This window comes from Falco naumanni, chromosome 3 (assembly GCF_017639655.2).
Source record: "Falco naumanni isolate bFalNau1 chromosome 3, bFalNau1.pat, whole genome shotgun sequence".
Taxonomy (NCBI): Eukaryota; Metazoa; Chordata; class Aves; order Falconiformes; family Falconidae; genus Falco; species Falco naumanni.
In genome coordinates this window covers 79,370,593-79,387,652 of record NC_054056.1, presented here as the reverse complement: position 1 = coordinate 79,387,652, position 17,060 = coordinate 79,370,593, and the positions used below count along the sequence as shown (strand labels likewise).

The 17,060-nt window shown below is 41.5% G+C and overlaps 1 protein-coding gene across 1 annotated transcript in view; it reads right to left on the bottom strand.

Annotated features, from left to right (window-relative positions):
- The window catches only part of C3H8orf34 (chromosome 3 C8orf34 homolog), a 166,970-nt gene extending 150,164 nt beyond the window's left edge, over positions 1 to 16,806 (bottom strand). The window contains exon 1 of the mRNA XM_040588704.1: positions 16,267 to 16,806. Within this exon, the coding sequence (XP_040444638.1) occupies positions 16,267 to 16,335 (69 nt within the window). The 5' untranslated portion in view covers positions 16,336 to 16,806. The remainder of the gene's footprint in view (positions 1 to 16,266) is intronic.
- Positions 16,807 to 17,060: the final 254 nt, after the last annotated feature.

The window sequence follows — 17,060 nt, the reverse complement described above, 5'->3', positions numbered from 1 at the left end:
ATCTACTACATGCGATGACATGATACTGGCAACTATTTTATTTCTGTTGAGTATCAGTGTACCTCAATTTATCTTCGGCCCCAATTGGGAAGACACATGAATAACTGCAGTTCAGCTGGAAGCAAAATCCATCTGTGATTGCTTCCATATGCATTTGTTTCATCCATCAGTTAAGCCAAAATTACTTGTATGATTTTCCCCATCAGCAAGCAAGATGACAGAGAAACTGCTTTAATGACACCTTTTTTTTCTTAATATTATTTTCAAAGTTCTGACAGATTTCTAACATACTTTGCCTTCATTGATAATCTTTATTTCAAGTCAAATCAAAATAGATACTTCTGATGCTCAAAGTGCGGAAACTTCTAAGAATGAATATCCCATCATAACCAAACTAAAAACCAAACAAGGTTAGGCACACAGAGGGAAAAAGACATGCACGTGTCCATTTTGTCCTAAAGAGCACAGGCTTTAAGTACTCAGGTTTAGAATGCAACATAAGCCACGGGGAATCAAGTATGCAACATATTATGAGACACGTAACAAAACTGCTAGGGGAAGGAAATGTTAACACCGAGTGCAGAACCACCTATGGTCTACATGTCTCCAGCCACCATCCGGGGCTCCCAAACTGCTTCCTGCCGGCACTACCAGGTTCATTGTTCTGCCTGAGCCCTGAGAAGGTGCAGTCACTGCCCCTGTCTCTGTCCAAATATGCCCCAGGCCTTGTGGAAGAGCCCCCCAGGCTGCCATCCAGGATTCTTCTGAAAAGTAGGCCCTTCAGTGTCAAGGTTTGAATACATACAGACCTGGCAAGGCTGCGGTGTCTGAATCCAGGAGAACACGGAGCCTACTGAAGATGAGTAACAACCTGCCTAACTGACTGCTGCTACAAAGCAACACCTATACTTGGAAAGCAGGCACCAAGCTTACTTTCCAAAAACATGTGCTCATACTACTTTCCTCCAGGATCCCCTTCACACATTTACTTGCTTACCTAACCTACTGAATTTGTGCTGCCTTGAAATAACACTTAAAATCCATTTGTCAGAAGTTCTCATTTGCAATACGTCTGGACAATTTCTACCACAATAGGGTATCTTTTCCTTGTTGCAGCCAGCAGATGAAAACACAATATAAAGACAGCGGGGGTTTTTTCAGCAGATAATTGATTTAAATATGTATAAGAAAGGATAACCTATAACATTCCTTTTGCACATCTTGAAGTAAACCGAAGGAAAAAGAAAAAAAAAAAAAGACACCACTGTATTCCCTGAAAAGCGTGGAAAGACAAAAAAATGGCAGGCATAAGGTGGTAGTCATATTAAGAACAGCACCAATATCTAAGTAACATTTAGCTTTGTTTATTTAAGAAATACTGTGGTTAATTTTAATCCTGGAGGATGCAGTGTCAAAGAGTCAATCTAAACACTTGTATCAGGACATTCCTGCATTAATCAAGTTATTTCAACATCCAAACATCGATTATCTATGCTGAAACACAGCTACATCATCTCATGTGGAACTGTAACTTGAAAGTTTTTTTTTCACCCACGTTGGCTACTGGAATCACAGAGCCAAAAAAATACCTTTAACCACTACACAAATGCATTTACACAGGTGACGTTACAAATCAGAGAGAGATCTGATCACAATCAGAAGAGACAGAAGCCTCTCACCCTACTTCCATACCTTCCAGGCTCAGTGTATAGCAAAGCGTGTCACTTCCTCTGGAGCACCTTGAGGAAGAACAGATCCCCATACAACTTCTGCACAGTCACTGGAAAACTCACTTCAGACAAGACACTTGCTTCTGAGAGGCTGGATGTCTTATAATCATGCCTAGAAAAGGGTGCCCCAGAAAATGACTCTTCAGCAAAAGACAACTGATTAGCTGAAGTGAAAGAACAGTATGGATTACAGCCAGGCACATGTTTAACAAGAGATGGTCCAATGCCCAATGTGTATTTCTAAACACTCCACACTACAGCTGCATGAATTCTGCAGGCCCCACTTCTGCTGTAAATGTCCCTGACTGTAAGAGCACATAACTGGGTTCTGCCTTCTTCATTTTTGATTTGGGTAAATTTCATGTTTGTTTTTCAAATCTCATTTACTATGTTAAAACAAAAGTATGCTTCAAAGTAAAAAAAAACCAAAACAAAACAAAAAACAAACAGACAAAATAACCCCAAACCAAACAAAAAAAACACACCACAAACACTTGAAAGTTAGGTTTGTAATTGCTCATACAAACTTACTGTGGTTCACTTGTATATACATCACAGTAATCACACAGACCTTTAAAAACACTTTCTGTAATGCTCATTCAGTTTGACTTTCAACTTGGATATCACTACTTGAACAGGTTTTGTATAAAATGTAAAAATAATGCTCAAGTATTGGATCAAATGCAAAAATCATCCAGCTGGTGGGAAGCACTGAAAGCATTCCCTTTTCCCACAAGTATATATACATATATATTGTATTATTGATATACATCAGGCTCACAAAAACTTTTGATATCACAAAAACCTAGAAGAAATTAATTCTATGTTCCACTGAATGCAGGGCAAAAAGGTGCTATGATAAAGGTTTCTTGATTATTACAATGGCAACTGTATTTTAAGGACTTACAAGAATGGCGAGATCCCATTTTGTGTAATACATGGTCAATTTTCATATGCTCAAATATTAGACAAAACCACTGTATAAGTGGTCATGGAAAAAAACACATTCAAGCACTTTTGCAGTATAGCAGCTATTATTTGCAGTATCTTAAATTCAAATGCATCCAATTATTTAAAATTTGTTAAAATTGGAAAAACCCTCAAAATACCTAGGGTTTAATTACAGTGGAACACAAACAGTAATGTGACATAAGATACAGCTATATTTTTCCAGTGAGTAAATGCCTACCTATTCCCAGTCGAAAAATCTGTCCAAAGACCCTTCTGAAGGTTCTGAGAATACCCATTCAACTTAATAGTCCATATCCAGAAAGAAACACCATCACAGACATAACTGTCTATTCTCATGGTGTCTATTTCAGATTTAAAGCAGTAATCTAGCTCTACCCAAATACTAATGCTCACATTTTTATCCATCAGCAATAGACTCTTCTGACATTACTTCTGGAAAACAAAACACCAACCCAAAACTATACACCCTACTTTAGCATTCCTGTATAGTGATTTAGTTCTATGTGGATGGCTTATATTTTTGATCACTACTGATCAATGTGAAAGAGAACCATGAAAAGGAAGGATAGAATTAATGTCATTGATATTTAAGGCCTATGTTGTCCACACAGGATTTATCAGTTTGTTCTCAGCACAGTCAAGCCACAGAGAGAGCTTGTAGGAACTTAAGAGACATCCAAACTATAACTTCCATCAAGCAATTCAGCCAAATGAGGAAGTTCAGATGAAAGTCAACTCATCACAAAACCACTACAGGTTGCTTTAACAAAACATTTCAATTCATCTGACTTAAAGGTTTAAAGGAGCTGTGTTTTACAACAATAAAAAAAGAATAAAATATTTCTACCCAGCTCCAAGTTGTACATTGCTATCAGTCCCTATCTTCCAGAAATGCTGGCTATAAATTTTACATTCTCAGACCTTACATCTGCTCATCAATATATCATTATAAAGGAATTTAAGCAGCATATCGTGCATCCTGAGGACAAATACAAATCATATCTGAAGACTTAAGCTAAAGTATAAGTGACCCAACTACTCTTAATCAACTTTCTGGATCTTTCTTTTGTACCTCTCAGCATACTACCAGCACTTATGGCTGAAAATGAGATTCACATGTAATGCTACTGGAAAAAGCTGAAACATGCATATAGTTTACCTTCATGATTTGTCACAGGGATTACCTATTTTTTTCCATTATAAAGTTACTTGCATGCCCAAGTCCTAACAGAATCCTCACCTAAGTAGTGTGGAAAACCTCGTTCACACTAGCTTTAAAGAGCCGTTGAAAACTGAGAACTATGTCAATACCAAGCTGGAAAACTCTCTGAAATGAGAGGCTGTTGGACACTTCTGTTTGGCGTCTGGGAGGACAAGTGAATTGGTTGCACTGGCTTAAGGCTGACACTTATCATATCATGCCCACAAATAAAGTAAGTCTGAGATAATGGGGACAGCTAAATAAGTATCAGCTTACATAAGCAGGATACGCTTTCCACTCTATAGTTATAGATTAGCTAAGTTATGTAATTGATTGCAGTATTAAAGTATTTTTTACATTATGCAAAGCATAGGTATGAAATAAGAAAAAATATTCATACTGGTTTCTGTATAACAAAAATATAAGCTAATTAATAAATATTTTTTCCAAGAGAAGAAAAGGCAAGAAAAATAGCTTTAGAAGGAGTCATAAAAAACCCTACAGAGTTCTAGTAATTACATCACATGGGTCTACTTACTAAAAACATTTTCTAGTCCCAACAAGGAAAATTCAACACATACACAAAACCAGTGTATTTCTAAAAATTGTCACTTGCACTTTGACTATCTCCTCCAGTACACTGTCACCACGGATCTAGTCAGCATGCCCTCACTAACTTACCCAAGACATAACCTGCAACATCCACAAGCTGTCCTCCGGCTTAGGTTTTCAAACAAAGGACTAAAGGAGTATATTTGACAAGAAAGCTAAAGCCTTCAGTGGTTATTTCAGTAAGTACTACTGTACTAACGATCAAAAACTTCAAATGGGTAGCAATAGGAATTTTTAAGGACAGATAACTGAATTGTACCTAGAACCGTAATTAGGAATATAATTTCTCACCAGACACTTCTACCATCAAGATTGCAATGGCTTAGGCAACTGAAATCATTTCTAGAAGCTGAGATTTGGTTAATTTTAGAGTATGTGATAGGTTTTGGGGTTCTAGAGCTATTTTTAATAACAGCCAAAGCATCACTAATCTTATTTTCTAGTGCTTTTAATTTAGAGAATAATGCCTGCAGATCACTGGTGTACGTTTCTGTTTGTTTCTGACACAGCAAAGTAACTTCCCAACCCTGACAGCGATTGCCCAATTAAAGCTTCCCGGTGATTTGATTGTTATTAATTTAATGTTAGACTAAATCTGCCTGGTTACCAGTGAAGGCCTTCCTCTCATAAATCAGGGCCTCACCCACTGCAGCTGGGCTCCCTGTAGGAACACAACGTGCTCACATGGACTGCACTGCAGCCTTGAGACTTGTCAATGCCCTGAACTGCCACACTAAGCAGGGGAGAAGGGAGGAGAAATCAATTTTTTTGAATGTGTGGCACCAATTAATGGGATTAATAGCACTACCAGGCACTGAGGCAGCACAAAGACGAGGAAGCAGAAGGGCCATAATGAGCTCAGGGACTTGCTGGGAAAACTCCTATACTGTGTGAAGACTGCAAGAGCCAGAGGGGTTTGCAGTCTCTGTGCAGACAAACAAGACAGACAAAGGAATGGGAAACTCAAGTACAGACTAGTATGTGATAATGCAGTGGGACAGCAGTAGCAGAACAGCAGCCAGATAACTGGCTACCATTTCAGTACCGTAACTACTGTCTATTTTATTTTCTCTCTTGACTTCTTAACTTTTTCTTCAGCGTTTAAGTAAATGTTAAGTGGCTCTTCATTTTGGACAACTTCATTCTTCTAATCATTTTTCTATTATCATAGGGAAACGCAGAACAAAACCAATTTTCTTGCATTCTTATTTACCTTTGTTCCTTTTTCTTCCCAGCTGTCTTTTTGAGTATTCCTCCTTTACAGGATAAGAAATCAAGATTAAATCTGTTACTCTAGCAATTTAGTCTTCTCCTTGTTTATCCCTTCTTTGCTACATACAGGGAAGCCTCCAAAGAGCTCCACTATCTTACACTTTGCATTAGATTATAGGCATTATTATCCACTGACATTATCTGAACCAGGGCACACTTAGGAGAAGCTCTGAAAAGTTTTCCCCCCACCCACCCACGCCCCCTCCCCCGGGGGTCTCTACATCATGCAAAAGGATGTGTCTTAAAAAGATACTCAGTGAGTTGCAGCCTGCCATCTCTCCAAGGTTACTCCTGCAGAGTTCATCTTTAGCACAATTAGGGGTGATGTTTCATGATGGCACACTGACAGGAATTTCTGCAGCTGCTGATTTTGGTTTTGTGCTCAACTTGCATTTCTCTGGACATCTCTGCTTTGTCCTGATTATGCGGGAAGAACAAGATTCTTCAGAATACTTAGGAAGATGAATACTCAGGTCACATTTGGTGTATTGAGCGTGTGATGCCCAACTGGCCTGGACATGTGCAGTTATTAAGATTTGTTTGAACAGGAACATAACAACACTTACTGCTTTTATGCAAGATTTTTGTCCAGTGCACATGGGATTCTCAGGTGTGTCCCAATGCTTCAGAGCATCTATATGCATTGCATAGTGTGGGCACAGACACACACACACACATTTCAGTCTGAAAAATGCCAGTAAACCCAGTCACATAAATTCAGCAATCTTATCCTGACTCTCTCTTTTCTTTTCCTTCAAATTAAACTAGTCTTACACTCATGCCCCCCAATTCCAACTCTACATCTCCCAAGCCTCCAGAAGAGACAGCTTCCACCTATTTAGACTGCTAGGAAAAATTCTGCTATCAACAATACAGCTCAGTTTTTCTGCATTAATACACCAAAATAAACATGGAACTTACCATTCAGAGTTTCTTTCTTTGCGATAGACACCTGACCAGAGGAATCCTTCAGAATCATCAGTTCACCTCTCCACTCACAAATGTCAGCAGAGACACAATGCCTTTTTCAAATTGGAGTGTAATGCAATCTTGATGAAGGAGTCTGTGGCACAGCACCCAGTGTTAACAGCAGTGCTAAGGATGCCTTTAACTCCCTGGCAATTTATTGCCAAGATCAAGTACTAGAAGTAAGAGTCAGACACTGCAAAACATGCATATTTCTTTAGATAATAAGTTACATTTTCTTGTATTTGCCCCATGTTTCTCACCCTCCAGTTATACTCTCAGCAACCACAAGCACTAGAAGCTTTAAAAAAAGAAAGTACAGATCCCAGGTAACCATTTGACTGTAGGGACTGGGGGTGGGGGAATACCAAAACAAAACACACGTTGGAAATATAGCATTAATCTTTGTCACCCCATCCTCTTCCATTTCCTTGCTATTCTCACTTTCATGCTCAGTGCATTCATATGGTCCATTTCCTCCTAATTTGTTAGGCCATCCTCACTAATTATTCAATTCCCTCTTCTGTTCCTTCCCAGAAGGGACAGGGCTGGGCCTCATGGCATTCTCCTGACCTATGTGGAAATGCACCTTTAAAAGCCAAGATCCCTATAAAGCTAACAAACACACAAGCTGCAGGTATACAAGGTTAAGCAGTTAGTTAGAACTCATGGGCTGGAGATCACTTATGCCCATCTAGCAGCTTGCTACTGGAGAAAAGAGCACCTGTGCTCCTCTCCTTCCCCTCACCCTCTGGCCAACTACATTTTCTCTCCTTCGTTAATGTCTCGCTCCTCATCAGACCACATGGTGATCCACCAAGCTAAACCAACTCAACACTTTTAACTTCTTTGCAGACTTTCTTTTCTTCTATTTCATCTTCACAAACTGGGTAACTGAAGACAACCACCAGTTCTGGAACAAGGTCAGCAGGAATGGGCAGCCAGCAATGAAGAGGAACAGGACCTGCAGCAACTGGCTCACAACCTGCAGTTCTGAGTACTAAACCACCAGAGTGTCTGGGGAAAAACAAGCTATGAGAGGAGGAATGATTCAATTAAAAAGGCTGCAAAACAGCTGAAAAACCCAAACTTTCATGATTCCTGCCCCAGAAAACCGCTCCTCCAGAAGCCAACAAATGAGCTTGATAAGCATATTGTTCCAGCCACTATAGAGAAATCTGGTACATGAATAGAGTGATTTTACTCATTGAATATTGCAGGGAGCTGGCAAAATGATGAGAGAGAAAGAATGCTTCATGTAAATACACAAGAAGGTAACAATTTCCACTCACCCTTTGGACAGAAATTTTCTAAGAGGTGGCTAATGTAAAACAGGCTTCTACTTACCATGGGTAAGCAAGTTCACATGCATTCTTTTGTATGGGCATTCCCGTAATTGTAACACATTTCCTTACAGTGCTATGTAAAGTTATGTTCAAAACTGAGGTGTTTCACTGGAAGCTCTTATGTTTAATGCAAGTATAATACTTTAATTTTATGTGAATAGGGAAAGAAAACTGCCCAAACCAACAGAAGAGCAAAGCCAGACGGGCATCAATAACTTCAGGCTAACAACTCTGCCTGAACACTTCTGGATGGAACTAAAAATAGGTATTCAATGAATCTGAGTAGCCGAAGGAGAAATGAACACAGTGTGGCATATGGTACCTGACATAAAAGTTAAGGCCATCAAAGACGTGTCTGTTGCAAGCTTTTTAAAAGGCTATTACCCTCTATATTGAGAGCAAATATGGATGTTGGGTTGTCTCGGCAAAGACATAGGCATGCATTTTCAGCGCCATGCTCTTTTCCTGTATTCTAGAATTAAACTCATGAATCCTTGCTTCTTCTACCAAACAACTGCTCTTTTCATCACCTTCAGTAATGTCTGAAGCAGCACACTGCCTTAGTCAGGAGGCCAACAGTTTCCTAATAAATCCATTTGAAAATTATTTTGCTTTCAGCTGGGTTTTAACTGTTTCTCATGGTTTCAGGCAGAGAAGCATCTTTTAACTCAGAAGATATCCCTCTCCCATATTTCACAGTTAGGAGAATAAGAAAGTGTGCATCCGTGCAAGGAGGATAATACCGAATACAGTCATTTTTATCTAGATATTACATTATGGCATTTGGGTAGTCTGTTCAAGAGTTGGTGAGCATAAAAAAGCACTTCTTTGAAGTCCAGAGGTAACAAACTATCTCCATTACCCTCACTCATACAAAAGTACATATGCTTTCCAAACAAATAAAATATCACAAGACAAAAAAAACCCCAAAAAACACAAAAAAACCCAACCACCAAACAAATCACTAGGCAAATGAAAATTATAAATTATCACTCTCCACCTCTTAATTTAAATACACAAGACATAAAATGCAAAGTACCAAGTGGGAAGAAAAGACATTGAACAAAGGGAAAGGGTATTGATTAGACCATCAAAATTAAGAGGTAAACTGTAAAAGAACATGATATTAAAATGCTCTTAAATATTAGGTTTCTAACGCTATTTTTTAATGCTTCCATTTACATAGTAACACTTTTTAAAGCAGCAAACACTAGTAACAGGTGTCTTTCTAGCTGTGTCTTTTTAGTGAAGGCCAAGATAAAGCATCTAAGAAACCCACTTGCTCCAGGACAGTAAAGCAGCACATCACACATGGCAGAAATGCCAGTTCAGGTACTAGCTGCCCTTTTCCCTCTCAGAAGCTCCAAAACTAGAAGGCTGAGACTTCTGCGAAGTCTGGGGTACAGATAGCATCTAGCCCACTTGGAAAAGCATAAATCAGTAACAGCAAAGAACATGTTAGAAAAAATTAAAGACCAACTTAAAGCCATTAACTTTTTTAAATTTAATATTTGACATTTATTTTTGTCCTCTGTACCAAAAGACTGAACTAATCAAAAGAAACAAAACAGTTGCAGAGCTTACTTCAAGTTTAATTAACAGCATGCATTAAGTATCACCCAAAACTTGGAAGAGACTTCATAATGTGATAAAACACAAAGAAAAAAAGAGCGGTAGTAATTGGCTTATTTTGATCCAGACTGATTCATTACTACAGGGGTCGCCAGACAAAAATTAAAAATCATAACTGTCCCAGTGCACGTCCTAGAGGAAAGACATTAGACTCATAGTGTTTATTTTCTTTTATATTAAACAAACATCTGCTAGCTCTAGACCTTAGCATTGAGCAGCCAGGCTTTGCTGGTACATGATGGTAAGAGCAACTCAATTCAGAACTACCTCTCATATTCTCAATTATTTTTTATGGCAAGCTAGTCATGCCTTCTGCTCCCCCTATTAAGAAGCAAAGTAATTGTCATTTTGAGAGTTTAAAAGCATTAAAAGTTAATGTAACAAAAGGAAGTTGTTATGATTCTTCCATTTTTTATTCCCTATTTTAGATACAATTCTTCAAATTTGATTATTACTATTAGACAAAGGATATAACTTTGATTTTTATTTCTTTGTCTTGTGCCAAGAAGGAATTTTTTTTAAAAAAGCAATTAGGAAAGCCCACATTTCCCTTTCAGACAAGTAATATTTTTGCCACCATGGAAACAAGGTTAATGTGATTATCATCTGTGTCTGACCACACAAATGCATACCTGTACCTGTAATATCTTTCACTTTCTCTTTCCAATATCTTTTTAAACCTTCAACTAATTTCAGAAACATTCCCAGAGGAGTAGACATCACAAAAATGCAAGTTCTTTCAAATGTTGAGAGACTAACTAGTCAGGTAGCAAGACCAAAACATGTGATTTTCTTCATTCAGAAACAATCTATTTTCTTAAACCCAGATTCCACAGGAAAGAATAATAATGAATGCCTCATCTACAAGGCAAATTTCTGACAACTTTTGCATCTTGTTGGTCACCAGAAAATCCAAGCAAAAAGCATAAAGCCATTGCTCATGGAACTGTTTGTTAATGGAAAGAGTCTGTCTATAGTTTAAATTAGGGTTTTTCACTTGTTTTGCCTTAAAGACAACTTTACCAAGGCAACTATCAGTATGCACAGTGAATTCTCTGAAAAGCAAAGGACAGCTCTGCACCATTTTTTCCCATTTGACTTTCATCCCCCGTAAGTAGGTCTTTTACTTTGGTGCACATCAAGGCTACCATAAGTCCTGCTGTAGCAGACAACAAAAAAATTTAGAACTTACACTGTGGCATTTCTAGATCACTGCTGGTTTCCTTTGAAAAACAGCTAATATTGGTTCCTCTGAAAGAGGGACTACCAGGCTGAAACAATGTCGCTGGATAATCAGTTAGTACCTAAAATGATTCTTGCAATGTCTAAGTACTGAAAAACCTGGGTCTTCTAAAGGCTCCATCTAGCTGCCTGAAATTAAATGCTTCTCTATGTAAATTCACATCATCCACAATACAGTCCCTTTCATGCTAGCAATAGAATCTAACCAATTAAGCATAACACCAAAATAAAATAAAAGATATGAGCAAGCTCAAAAGAAAACAATTCTTTGAGAGCATCCCTGTCACTCACATTGCAGATATTGCAGCTTAAAACATAATTTGATACTGTGAAGAATCTTAAAGTGGTAAATGAGACACTCAAATTCACTGTGTCTACATTTGTATATTTAAGAATTGAGGGCAAACATTCCTTCAGAAGACAGCGCAAACTCTAAAATTCATTCCCCAACATTGCCTAATTCAGTCACAAGGTACACCATAAATACTGTTAGTGACAAAACAGGTGCATTGGGATGTGTTAAATTTTAAGTCAGAAGCATAGGTATTTTATTTAAATTAAATAATGGAAGCCAGTGCATGATATATACCAGTAATGCCATCTCATTTAGGAAAAAGACCCACCATAAATTTAAAAAAAAAATAAAAAATAGTTCCGTATTACATTTGCTTCAGGAATTTTGTCTGTTGAAAAAAAACAACTGCGTAAGTGTGGTAACATGAACACACCCTTTATGTTGTTCAAAATAAAAATTATAGTTCTAAACCTACATTACTGCAAGAAAAAATCCTAGGTAACCAGGGGTTTGCTATGCTTAGTTTGAGAAGAGTTATTTTGGCTTTTGATAACTCAAAGAATTTACAACCTTCTAGTTTGAATAACAACAATGTACCTGCCGGATGATTTTTAGCTGCAGTTCTATAAATAAGAACATTGCAAAACACTATATTTATCTCGGAGCTCTTGAAGATTTATTGCAGTCTGTTCTTCAGAGTGCTGATCCAGCTTTCAAATTCACAGAAACTGTCAGGTTGCCCAAACGAGAACACAACTAGATGCTGAAAAAATAGTCATACAGAAGTCTAGATGTATGAATACTCACAAGCAGCAGGATTATTCACTGACATTATTAGCACACAAAAAGAATTTGTTGGATTGGATGCTTGAACGCAAAGTGGGTCAATACTTCACTCAGACAGAAATGAGTGGGTGCTCATTCTGAATACTCTGTCCCAGCCAATTTTAGGCACGCACCTCCTGTTCACATTTTAGAAAGATTGAAAAAAAACAACAGTGAAGCTTCATCACAGAAATAATTCATTAGAGTTCTTGTTGCATTCCAAGTTAAATGCAAAAAAAAACAAACTAAAAAAAACCCAGGTAGTGCTATGCTACGTTACCACAAAAATCCCAGAAGAGAGGTGTTTCTAAAGGGCATTTCTCAAATCTAAACTAGGTGTCTACCCACAGTATTTTCAGGTGCTAATAATCTCTTACAGAGATATCTCCACTTTCAAAAGCAAAAGAAAAAAAAATAAAACCACAAAGACACAAAACCTACACAGAACGAGATAAGCCAGGTCATTAAACCTGGCGGAATTTAAAGGGTTAATTTAAGGCCTTACCTTCAGCACTAACAACATCTGCATATCCTGGGGCATTTAGAAGTTGACCTATAGGTTCACAGGAATTTTACCTGCAAAAACCTTAGGGACCTGTAAGATGAAATGGCAAAGAAGTAACAGTATTGAAAAAGCATGATTTGAGGACCTACATTCAAGGGGGAAATGAGGCTAAAGTATCAAAATTGTTTTGCAATCTGGCTTAAATCTCAAAATTGACACAATCTCAGATGAACACACTAATTCCCACCCACCTTCCTTCCCACTTCTAAGATATAAATAAGAACTTAACTGGTAAAAATATTTGGAATCAAGTGAATCTGCATGTTACCATTCATAGCTTAGTGGATAGGACTTCCTACTATCCATTAACAGGTATTGGTAGTCAGTAGAAGACTGATGCCTGCTGAGTCAGCCTAAACTCATTAATTCTTTCTCCAGAAGGTTACTCCTACTTTTCTTTACAGAGATGGAAACAACTTTTTAACCAAGGGAGGGCCCTGCAGTCTTCCTGGATCTTACATGTCAGCACTTCTCTTGAACACTTCTCTTTTAGACAAATTAGAAAGACAATTCACCTATCAAACACCACAAAACTTCAGCAAAGAAATAAAACTGAACTCATATGCATATGCAGCACATGCTAAAGGTAAAAATAAAAAAAAAAATTAAAAAAAAACACAAAAAAAAACCACCCAAAAAACATACATACAAAAAAACCCAAAAAACAACCACGAAGAAAAGAAAGATGAAGTCCAAAAGACCAGATGTTTTTAAGTAGATACTGCTGGTTAATGAAGTATGAAAGGCCCTAACGACTGTACAAGGTGTCCACAAATCCACGACAGAACAAAGAAAAGAGACACCACCATGATAACTGCAAGCAACTGAACAGAGTGACCAACTAGTAACTAACAGCATCTTCTGCTCATGACTGTAATGCAGGGGAATTGTACTTCATCATCAGGAAACCAACAACTGTCCCAGCCATCAGGTAACTATGCCTGTGTCATTGTCTAAGAGCTGCGGTGTAAAATCCTCCTGATCACTGATCATTCATTGTGTACACAATATAATGTTTATGCACCACCATCCTTGCCTTCATCTCAGAAAGCCTGCATGTCCTCTCTCAGCTTTCTTCTTTCTTGTCACTGCCCTCAATTACCCAATATTACTTTATGCACTCCCTAAAATGTTGGCTTGAAGCATATATTGAGCAATTACAGTAACAACCTGCTCAGCAAGTAACACTGCAGAAAACTGAATCCAAGTCCACTCTGTTCTGACTTGGTATCAGAAGATTAGTACTCACTGCAAAAAAAGATGGCTGTCATCCACGACAAGTGGTGATTAATTAGCATCCAAACCAAAAGCGGTGTAAGAAAACGCTAGCTGTACCTCAATGAAAGAGGAAGCACAGGTTTCTCCATGTGTCAAGACTTTCAGAGACATAAAAACCTGATTTGTTAGTGAATATATCTGATAGCGAACACACGGTATTCTTGACACGCCACAATGCATATATAACAGGAATACCAGTATAGAGCATAAGCTTCGCCCAACGCATAGTCTTTGATCAACTCCCATCAACTTCAAATACATACCCTCCCCTTACTAAGGGCTACAAGATCAAGCTCAGGTTGTAGATCTTCAAAAACTGTTGAGAGCAAAAAATACATCACCAAAATTAACTATACAAGTAGATTTTAAATGGCTAATCAGGAAGTGGAGGAAACAAGAATGACAATCCACTTCCTCCCAGTGTTATGGATCAAAATTACATTAAGCAGCTACATGAATGTTACAGCCCTGTATCTTAAATCCACTCCGTAGTATTCAGGTCTAAGTAGATTTCACACAAAAATCTCTTCCTGGTACACAGGAGTCCACTAACAACCTGTAGACAGCTTACAAGGTTATGCAAAGAGCTTTCCACAGATCATTTCTACCACAACAAAATTCCTACATTATAGTGATTAGTGAAATACGTAATGATATATGAAACGCTGTAACAAATACAACTTCTTCATTTTTTCCTCCACTATTGACAACTAAAGCATCCCACTATTTAAACTGAGATGAGCATCTTACACTACTGAGAAACTAGGTTAAAACACAGTGACTCAGAACAGTGATGTCAAGTAATTTGTTTGAATTTTAATGTGTAAAACAATGGGTTAAGAAAATTTAGCAGAAAATGACATCTGTCAAGGACCTAACTCCTCTCAACAACCCCAAGGCACTTAATTCCCACTAAGATACACAGGAGTCAGTTACATATACAGCCCTAGCAACTGTGCTGATTGAATAGCCTTTTATTCAGAAATTGACCCACACAAATATTTCAGTTTCTCTGAATTCTAGAACTAGAAAAATCACCTGCTGTTCCCTAGTACCCAGTTGCTGTTCTATCAAATGGGGCTTCATTTATTACGGAATAAAAATATCTAACAACCCTGACACTGAGCCAACATAATCTGTCAGAACAGCATCAGCCCATGCAAAATATAAAAACTGACCTATAGCAAACAGTTTTACCACAAAAATTGAACCTTTCTTATGATGGTTGGCAAATGCTACCCAAAACATACACTAAAAACAAAGCATCCACCACACCTGAACCGAAGAGATTCCTTACGTAGTAAGCTTGACTGAGAACAAGTTAAACACTGAAAAAGGCAGGCTTGTGTCTTGGGGTAATACTGCCAGAAGTGTAATGTATGTGCATTTAGATATAAAAACTGCATGAGAAACAGGATGGTAAAATGGTAATAATCACAACTGCTCTAGTGCCCTCTTAAATTCTAAGTATTCATAGCTTCTGCACAGAAATAGTAAGGTAACTGTATCCGTGCATCTACAAATCCAAGTGCCTCTTTGTAAGACCAGGGAAAATCTACAGCAAAAATACGGTTCCCAAGCGTTGCGACTGCAGATAAAAATTTCAGAAAACATCATCGACACAGACTTTTCGCAGGACGGATTTCTTCCCGAGCGCCCGGTCCAGAGGGCGGGTTTCCCGGTGGGGAGGCACCCCCTCTCGCTCCTCGCTGGCCGGGCACGGAGGGACAGCGCCTCGGGTCTCGCCCCCACCCCTCGTGGTTCGCTGCTCAGCGCTGCCGCCCTGGAGGCCGGGGGGGCTGGGAGCGCCGCCCCCGCCTCACGGCGCGCACGGGGTGAGCCGGGCCGCGGCTCCCCGCGGCCGGACGGCAGGGGCCGGGCCGCCGTCCCACCGCCGTGCGGCTCCGCGGCCGCTGAGGGGAGGCGAGAAGGGGCGGACCGCGCCGCGGGGGCGCCTGGCGCTCGCGGGGCGGAGGGTGGCAGGGCGAGGGGCACCAGCATCGCGACCCGCGCGGGCGCGTGTGAAGCGGGGAGCGGCGCGTCCGTGGCGGGGCGCAGCAGCGGGGCGCGCCCGCGGGACAGCCGGGGCGGGGGGCTGCGCCGAGCCCCGGCACTCGGGGGGGGCACACGCCCGCTGCGGGCGCGGCAGGGCAGGGGGTGCCGGCGCTGCCCTCCCCTCCCCGGCCGGGCAGAGGCCGAAGCGGCGCCTCAAACTCGTCCTCGCCCCTGCGCTCACCTGTGCGGCGTGGGGAGCCGCAGCCATCGCGGGGGCACCCCTACCCCCACCCCCACTCGCCGCGGAGGAGCCGGCCGGCGAGAGCGCACCTTACCTCGAAGAGGGGACCGATCTTATTCTTCTCCAGGTAGGCTTGGATCCTGGTCTGCTGGTGAGACGCCATGAAGAGCTCCGGAGGCGGGGGCTGGAGCTCCTCTCCCCCGGCGGCGGCTGCAGTCCCTCCGGCTGCTCGCGGCGCACTCCCCCGCCGCCCACGGGCTGCCACAGCGGGAGCGGGGGAAAGCGCTGCGAAGGGGCGGCAGCCCGAAGTCCCGGGGACGGAGCTAACTCAGGTAACCGGGGGGGGTGGGTGGGTAAAGCCGGGTGCCAGTCGCCCGCTGAACTGGGCGCGGGGCGGCGGCGGGCTGCCTGCCCTCGGGGAGCAGCCGGAGCGGAGCACGGCGCAGGGCGCACAGCTGCAAAGGCGGCCCCCGGGCCCCGCCGCTCCGCGCGCCCTGCCCGCCGGTGCGCGCGCGCCAGGCAGCGCCTTGGTTACGGGAGCAGCCGCTGCTCGAGCTGCCGCCCTCACGACAGCGCCGCTCCCGAAGCCAATGGCCCGGGGCTCCCGGCAGCGCCGCGGCCGGCGGCGCCCGGGCTCCGGCGCACGAGAGGCGGGAGCGCGGGAAGGGGGAGGAGAGCGGGTGGGAGGCGGGGGCTGCGCTGCCTCCTTCCCTCTGCCGCCGCTCCCCTGCCCTCCCGCGGGTGGGCTTCTCCCCCGGCGGAGCCCGGCTCCCGCTCCCCGGAGGCGCCGCCTGCGCGGTCCCGGGCTGGGAGCCCCTCGGGCGGGGCGAGCGCCGCGGTCCGCGGGCGTGAGGGTCTGGCCGGCGCTCGGAAACTTCGGCAGGTGGA